The following is an 8740-nucleotide window of genomic DNA, read 5'->3' as shown; positions in this document are numbered from 1 at the left end:
GGCTGGGGAGGGGTCCTTGGGGCACTGAGATTTGGTGATTTGTAACGGGTTTGGGGGAGCCCCTCTCTTCTTCCCCCACCTTTCAAACTAGGGAGCCTCTGGGGGCTGTGATGCTCGTGGGGAAAAGCCAGTTTGTTCAGGTCGCCTCGTTCACACCCCAAAACCTGTGAGCTTTATAGTTAAAAATTGAATCTAGACAGGCCTCCCCCCATCCCGTATGGTTGTAAAAGAAGAATTAGAGAAATAGTAAAAGATTTTTTTTAAAAAAATTGAAGTTGGCAAACATACATGGCTTAAAAATTATCTCTGTGGAGATGGGAAGCATCAGTGTAGCCAGCATGTAATTATTTTTACACATCAAGTATAGTAGCTAGAGTCATTAACGATCCCACCTTATGCATTGTCAATAATGTATTTAAAGATGCATCTGTTTAGTAGGAGAGCATACAGTGGCTTGCTTTTCAGTCAAGGTTCCATGGCAACTTGCCTTAGAAGCAGCAAAAGTTTAATCAAGCCCCGTCTATATAGAAATATCAGCCTCTCTTGTCAGAGATGTACAGTTATGGCATCGTGGATAATAGATAGATATGGGCGAAATGATGTGCTACGATTTACAAATAACATGATGTTCCCTGTAATACATTTTCCAAATGAAGTTATTATTAAAGTCCATGCTGCAAGTTTAAACCCTATAGATGTTAATATGAGAAGTAAGTGATTTTTTTTGAGTAGGAATTATTATATTTTTGTGTATTTTAGTGTTGATTAAGTTCTTAACATAACATGTTCGTACTGTAAATATAATTTTATTATACCTGTATTATTTTTATTAAATTGTTGGTGTAAATCATAGTCCAAAATGTGCCTGTGGCCCAATAGTTTTTAAACAGGGCTGTCTGGGAAAATATTCCATGATTATTGTGGGAAGATACTCTTGCAGAACTTTTTTTTCTGTTAAATTGTTAGGGGGAGTGGTGAATTTTTAGACTATTGTTCTGCATCTACCAAAGCAAAACTAAGCTGGGTTTTAGCCCAAGTAATACAAGCAGCTGGCTGCTGCTCTTCACAGACTTAAAACTCATGATCAGAATGAGAATCAACTTGCAACCCAATTTTAAAGTGTTTTTCTTCTTCTGTTAGTTTGGTTTCTATTGTGCAAGGGTCCAGGCCTGCAAAACATTTAGCTTCCTCAACTCCCATGACAGTTGGCTCATACAATTAATTCCCAAAAATGTTTATTTCTCATCTTTGTCCTAACTTCCTGTTGCATAGGTGCTTCAGTGCCTACTTTTATTGGACCAACTTCTATTCATGAGAGAGACAAGCTTTTGACCTTACACAGAGCTCTTCTTCAGGTCCGCTGAATTCAAGGCTTTGGCCAATCAGTACATTTAACTGATTGATCATTGACATTTGACATTTTTCTAGTCCGACAATTGTTCTCAGTAGCAGGCTCAGAAATCTTAACAAAAACTTAAAATCACAGAAAATCTTACATTTCACTGTTTATTCACAGCAAGATGCGACCTTGCATTTCAAATTTTGATACTGGTCTTTGAGGAAAATTGAAGGAACTTTCTATTTTTTTTAAACAATCGAGCTTAAAATGTCAATGATACAGCAATTACTTGCAATTTAACGCTCTTCAAAAGCCCTGATCCTGCAATGAGCTCCATCTTAGCAGACTCCTGAGCCTACACAGAAATCTGGATGGATCAGGGATCTGCCTGCATGAAGCTCCTTGTGGGCTTCTGGGTATTCTGGGGCCAAAACTAGTCAAAACATAGCAGGTTGTTTGTTATAGGATTGTTTGTCCAATCATGCAACCCATACTCATCTGAGGGGCCCTACTGAAGCCAGTGGGATCATTTGTGTGGTTAATGATTGCAGAATTGGCCCTGTCAATGCTCATCTACCTATGAAAAATAAATTAGACATCCTTGAGATAGTCAAAGATTTTAAGGAGCTCTTTGGTACATATGGCTTGCAAAGCACCATATTTTCATCCTCAGAAAATATTTTGTGTTTGAGTGTTCCTTTAAGCTTCTTTATTATAATAGTGCATAATTAAGATCGTGATTGCTCATTTTTCTATGACTGATAATTTTAAAAATAATAGGACATCTCTGCAGACTATTATATATTTGGTAGGCCTTGTACATCTGAACAACTGTCTAATGAATAGAAAATGGTTAGTCCAGACAGGATATGACTGTTGTTGGACCGTGACCATGAGTGGTGCAGAGCATTCACATTTACTTAATAGGAGTTAGAGTTGCTCAGTACCGATCAGCATAAGGCCATTAGTGATTTCCAAGATCATGTTTAGATGAATACTGATGTAATACTTCCCTCCTTGGGGAAATGAGACACATTTTGCAATTCTTTTGCATCATTAGCTATAAAGTATTATTGTAAGATGAAATGTGTTATCAGCTGAAGTTCTCAAGAGAATAGAATAAAGTGCTGTGTGTTGTTGTCACACATGAAATGATTGATTGTTCTTATTATGAAATAACAAATGTCTGTCAGTGTGATGTCTAATATCATGTTATAAGTAGCTAACTGGTTTTATGATACTTAATATTTTATATGTATTGTGCACCAAACAGGACAAAAGAAGAAATATTGCAAGACTTAAAAGTTGATACTTAGTTGTATAAACTTTTTTAAAACATAAAATAATACTCTTCTGCTTGCTTCTAGTTCTTTAGAGTTGAGAACATTTTCAGAACTGTAAAAATCAAATTTCAGGAGTGTAAAGTTGCCTTATGCACAGGTTATACACCTTACTCACTTGTCTGATTTTGCAGTTCTAGAAAAATAATCATTGATATTTCCTACTTTGTTAAACCATGTTTTATAGATGGTTATGGAGCAGCCGCTTTAAATGTGAAACGTGATCCACTGAAATTGAAAAGCACCGGGAGTGAATTTCCTCTAACACTTGGTCGAGATGTATCTGGTGTAATTATGGAATGTGGGCTAAATGTGTCCTATTTCAAACCTGGAGATGAGGTGATGTAACTTGTCTCATTTTTCTAACTTTATGTATGTTGAAAATGTAATATGAAGTCAATTTTTTTCTTTTTCTTTGCAAATACCTTTTTTTTTCTTGCCTCCGTGCAGCCTACATGAAAACTAGGTTGCAGTAACTTTTTTTTGAACTTCTATTTGTTTTTTTCCTGCAAAATATTCATATGGGCTAGTTACCCCATTCCTTTATATTTAGAGTCCATTGAATTAGCATATGTTAAAATCCTGAGGTGGGGTTTCTTATATTAAAAAATGAAACACCCAAAGCTGCTTCATCTTGATTGAAACTAGAATTTTAACAGGAAATTTCTCTTGGGTAAACCTTTATTATCTTATAATACCAAAAACTCCGACATAGTTTAGGAGCCAGCAAATTTCTGAGCCTCATATAAATCCTTATAAGACTTGCTTTTAACTTTTTTCAGTTCTACTGGAGGAATGTTTTTTTCTTTCAGGTATTGTACCAGCTCATGGCCTTCCAGTAAGATATGAACTGTTTAATGTAATCTGCTTTCTCCAAAAGTTTATATTATACACAGTACAGTACGTCTTAGTTATATGGCCCATCCATGCTTCTATTAATCATTCCTCTGTAGTTTGTTTTAAGAGAGCAAATGAAACCTTTTTATAGTGAACTTAGATATAGTGAAACTGATATTCCGTATAATTAATCATAGAATCATAGAATATCAGGGTTGGAAGGGACCTCAGGAGGTCATGTAGTCCAACCCCCTGCTCAAAGCAGGACCAATCCTCAAATAAATCATCCAAGCCAGGGGTTTGTCAAGCCTGACCTTAAAAACTTCTAAGGAAGGAGATTCCACCACCTCCCTATGTAACCCATTCCAGTGTTTCAACCACCCGCCTAGTGAAAAGGTTTTTCCTGATATCCAACCTAAACCTCCCCCACTGCAATTTGAGACCATTCCTCCTTGTTCTGTCATCTGCTACCACTGAGAACAGTCTAGATCCATCCTCTTTGGAACCCCCTTTCAGGTAGTTGAAAGAAGCTATCAAATCCCCCCTCATTCTTCTCTTCCGCAGACTAAACAATCCCAGTTCCCTCAGCCTCTCCTCATAAGTCATGTGTTCCAGACCCCTAATCATTTTTGTTGCCCTCCGCTGAACATTTTCCAATTTTTCCACATCCTTCTTGTAGTGTGGGGCCCAAAACTGGACACAGTTCTCCAGATGAGGCCTCACATTGTCGAATAGAGGGGAACGATAACATCCCTCGATCTGCTGGCAATGCCCCTACTTATACGTCCCAAAATGCCATTGGCCTTCTTGGCAACAAGGGCACACTGTTGACTCATATCCAGCTTCTTGTCCACTAGTAACCCCTAGGTCCTTTTCTGCAGAACTGCTGCCTAGCTATTCGGTCCCTAGTCTGTAGCGGTGTATGGGATTCTTCCGTCCTAAGTGCTGGACTCTGCACTTGTCCTTGTTGAACTTCATCAGATTTCCTTTGGCCCAATCCTCTAATTTGTCAAGGGCCCTCTGTAGCCTATCCCTACCCTCCAGCGTATCTACTTCTCCTCCCAGTTTAGCGTCATCTGCAAACTTGCTGAGGGTGCAATCCACACCATCCTCCAGATCATTAATGAAGATATTGAACAAAACCAGCCCAAGGATTGACCCTTGGGGCACTCCACTTGATACCGGCTGCCAACTAGACATGGAGCCATTGATCACTACCCGTTGAGCCCGACAATCTAGCCAGCTTTCTATCCACCTTATCATCCATTCATCCAGCCCATACTTCTTTAACTTGCTGGCAAGAATACTGTGGGAGACCGTGTCAAAAGCTTTGCTAAAGTCAAGGAACAACACATCCACTGCTTTCCCCTCAACCACAGAGCCAGTTATCTCATCACAGAAGGCAATTAGATTAGTCAGGCATGACTTGCCCTTGGTGAATCCATGCTGACTGTTCCTGATCACTTTTCTCTCCTCTAAGTGCTTCAGAATTGATTCTTTGAGGACCTGCTCCATGATTTTTCCAGGGACTGAGGTGAGGCTGACTGGCCTGTAGTTTCCAGGATCCTCCTCCTTCCCTTTTTAAAAGATGGGCACTACATTAGCCTTTTTCCAGTCGTCCGGGACCTCCCCCGATTGCCATGAGTTTTCAAAGATAATGGCCAATGGCTCTGCAATCACATCCGCCAACTCCTTTAGCACTCTCGGATGCAGCGCATCCGGCCCCATGGACTTGTGATCGTCCAGCTTTTCTAAATAGTCCCGAACCACTTCTTTCTTCACAGTGGGCTGGTCACCTCCTCCCCATGCTGTGCTGCCCAGTGCAGCAGTCTGGGAGCTGACCTTGTTCGTGAAGACAGAGGCAAAAAAAGCATTGAGTACATTAGCTTTTTCCACATCCTCTGTCACTAGGTGCCTCCCTTATTCAGTAAGGGGCCCACACTTTCCTTGACTTTCTTCTTGTTGCTAACATACCTGAAGAAACCCTTCTTGTTACTCTTAACATCTCTTGCTAGCTGCAACTCCAGGTGTGATTTGGTCTTCCTGATTTCACTCCTGCATGCCCGAGCAATATTTTTATACTCTTTCCTGGTCATTTGTCCAATCTTCCACTTCTTGTACGCTTCTTTTTTGTGTCTAAGATCAGTAAGGATTTCACTGTTAAGCCAAGCTGGTCACCTGCCATATTCTCTATTCTTTCTATACATCAGAATGGTTTGTCCCTGTAACCCAATAAGGATTTTTTAAAATACAGCCAGCTCTCCTGGACTCCTTTCCCCCTCATTTATTCTCCCAAGGGATCCTGCCCATCAGTTCCCTGAGGTTGTCAAAGTCCACTTTTCTGAAGTCCAGGGTCCGTATTCTGCTGCTCTCCTTTCTTCCCTGTGTCAGGATCCTGAACTCGACCATCTCATGGTCACTGTCTCCCAGGTTCCCATCCACTTTTGCTTCCCCTACTAATTCTTCCCGGTTTGTGAGCAGTAGATCAAGAGGAGCTCTGCCCCTACTTGGTTCCTCCAGCACTTGCACCAGGAAATTGTTCCCTACACTTTCCAAAAACTTCCTGGATTGTCTGTGCACTGCTGTATTTCTCTCCCAGCAGATATCAGGGTGAGTGAAGTCTCCCATAAGAACCAGGGCCTGCGATCTAGTAACTTCCGTTAGTTGCCGGAAGAAAGCCTCATCCACCTCATCCCCTTGATCCGATGGTCTATAGCAGACTCCCACCATGACATCACCCTTGTTGCTCATGCTTCTAAACTTAATCCAGAGACACTCAGGTTTTTCTGCAGTTTCATACCGGAGCTCTGAGCAGTCATACTGCTCTCTTACATACAATGCAACTCCCCCACCTTTTCTGCCATGCGCGTCCTCGTTGAACAGTTTATATCCATCCATGACAGTACTCCAGTCATGTGAGTTATCCCACCAGGTCTCTGTTATTCCAATCACATCATAATTCCTTGACTGTGCCAAGACTTCCAGTTCTCCCTACTTGTTTCCCAGTCTTCTTGCATTTGTGTATAGGCACTTGGGATAACTTGCTGTTTGTCCTGCTTTCTTAGTTTGAGGCAGGAGCCCTCCCCTTTCGCGCTCTCCTGTTCGTGCTTCCTCCCGGTATCCCACGTCCCCACTTACCTCAGGGCTTTGGTCTCCTTCCCCTGGTGAACCTAGTTTAAAGCCCTCTTCACTAGGTTAGCCAGCCTGCTTGCGAAGATGCTCTTCCCTCTCTTCGTTAGGTGGAGCCCGTCTCTGCCTAGCACTCCTCCTTCTTGGAACACTGTCCTATGGTCAAAGAATCCAAAGCCTTCTCTCCGACACCACCTGCATAGCCATTTGTTGACTTCCACGATTCGACGGTCTCTACCCAGGCCTTTTCCTTCCACGGGGAGGATGGACAAGAACACCACTTGCGCCTCAAACTCCTTTATCCTTCTTCCCAGAGCCACGTAGTCCGCAGTGATCCGCTCAAGGTCATTCTTGGCAGTATCATTGGTTCCCACGTGCCTACTTATGCTGCACTGAAGTTGTTCTGGAGGTTGGAAAATGACTTTTCTATGATATAGATACAATTTTAAGAAAATAATAAAGGTTGAAATGTGTTTTTCCCTTTCGTTTTAGGTATGGGCAGCAATTCCTCCCTGGAAGCAAGGCACTATTTCAGAGTTTGTTGTAGCTAGTGGAAATGAGGTAACCATAGCAAAATTTCGATATTAAAAACAAAAATTTCAGCAGACTTTGTTTCTTCCAAAATCTATGTAAATTGCTTTTTCACAGTTTTTAAATTGTATAGCTTTTTTTAAAAAAAAAAATTTTCTACTTTATGTAGTCAACATATTTTGAAACATGGAAAATTCAACAGCTGAGGTTTAGTATAGCTTGTTTAATTTGCAGCCTTGTAGTCCACTTGGTGGGTTGAGTTAAATCAGTGATTTAAATCCCCAATTTTAATTGTAATTTAAATGAGCAGGCAGGAAACCTTGATTTAAATAATTGATTTTAATCTTGTTTTATATTTGTATTTTTTAGTAATTTTCCTAAAGAAAGGTTGATTCTCACTGATTGGTAACCATTAAAATTTGTGGATTTACAACTAAACATAGCCTTTACACTAAATGTGGTTGTGACGGGTCCTTTCCGGGGTGCCACCTGGAGCTGGGGTACCACTGAGTCCCCCTAATCCACTAGCCTGGGCTCCTTTTACACAGAATTGCTGTGAGAAGCTCTCTCCAGGCTCCAGCCTGTACTTTCATCAGCACATGTACAGGTAGGAACACACCCAGCTGCAGGTACATGCAGATGCTGTGATCAGCCTTGCCTGGGAAGGCTGCAGCTAGGGAACTTCCCAGCTACTCAGGCATGCACCCTCTGTGGAATGTAAACCCAAAATTATACTGTCTTGCACTGCACAGAAAATTGTACAGCGTAAGCTCATTAAATTCGCCCCCCTCCACCCCCCACATGTGGAGAGGAATATACAAAAGCTTTCTGTCCCGAGTTATGACTCCCACACACTGGTTTTAGATAAAGCAAAAACAAGTTTATTAACTACAAAAGATAGATTTTAAGTAATAGCAAACAGATCAAAGCAGGTTACCTAGCAAATAAACAAAAATGCAAACTAAGCTTAATATGCCAAAGAGATTGGATGTGAATAGCCGATCCTCACCCTAAGTGATGATACAAGTAGGCTGCAGATTCTTAAGGGGCAATCTTCACTTTTTTACAGCTTGGAATCTCCAAGTGTTCCAGTCACAAGCTAAAAATCCCTGGGTCTAGCACTTCCCCCCAGTTCAGTCAGGTGTTTGTTCCTCAGGTGTTTCCAGGAATCTCTTTATGTGGGAAGTCAGTGAAAAACCAAGATGATGTCACTCCCCTGCCTTATATAACTTTTGCATATGGCAGGAACCCTTTGTTTTAAAGCTTGATTTCCATGCCCATCAGTGGAAAAATACTCATATCCCAAGATGGAATACAGCACCACGTGACCTGGTCACATGTCCCAGTAGTGTCACAGCAGTCTTGACTCGGAGGCTGTCTGCAATGTCCTCAAGAAGGCCCCCAGGTGGGAGATAAGCTTCTTCTAAGGCCTGTTGTTTTCTCTAATGGCCCTTCCTCACCCAGCTTTCAGAATGAAAGCATCTTGTCTAGTGGGCGTTCCCCAGGTGTAAACACATTTGTAATACAGATACATAGTCAATATTCCTAACTTCAGATACAAAAG

At 41.3% G+C, this 8740-nt stretch overlaps 1 protein-coding gene across 2 annotated transcripts in view; it reads left to right on the top strand.

Moving 5' to 3' along the window:
- The first annotated feature begins 15 nt into the window (after positions 1–15).
- Positions 16–8740, top strand: part of RTN4IP1 (reticulon 4 interacting protein 1) — a 52776-nt gene continuing 44051 nt past the window's right edge. For both annotated transcript variants that reach the window (XM_074948187.1, XM_074948188.1), the window contains exons 1-3: positions 16–710; positions 2867–3018; positions 7138–7206. In XM_074948187.1, coding sequence (XP_074804288.1) covers positions 410–710; positions 2867–3018; positions 7138–7206 — 522 coding nt within the window. In that variant the 5' untranslated portion in view covers positions 16–409. The remainder of the gene's footprint in view (positions 711–2866; positions 3019–7137; positions 7207–8740) is intronic.

The sequence above is a fragment of the Natator depressus genome, chromosome 3 (assembly GCF_965152275.1).
Source record: "Natator depressus isolate rNatDep1 chromosome 3, rNatDep2.hap1, whole genome shotgun sequence".
NCBI classification, from domain to species: Eukaryota; Metazoa; Chordata; order Testudines; family Cheloniidae; genus Natator; species Natator depressus.
The sequence above is the reverse complement of the archived record's forward strand: the minus strand, read 5'-3'. Positions and strand labels throughout refer to the sequence as shown.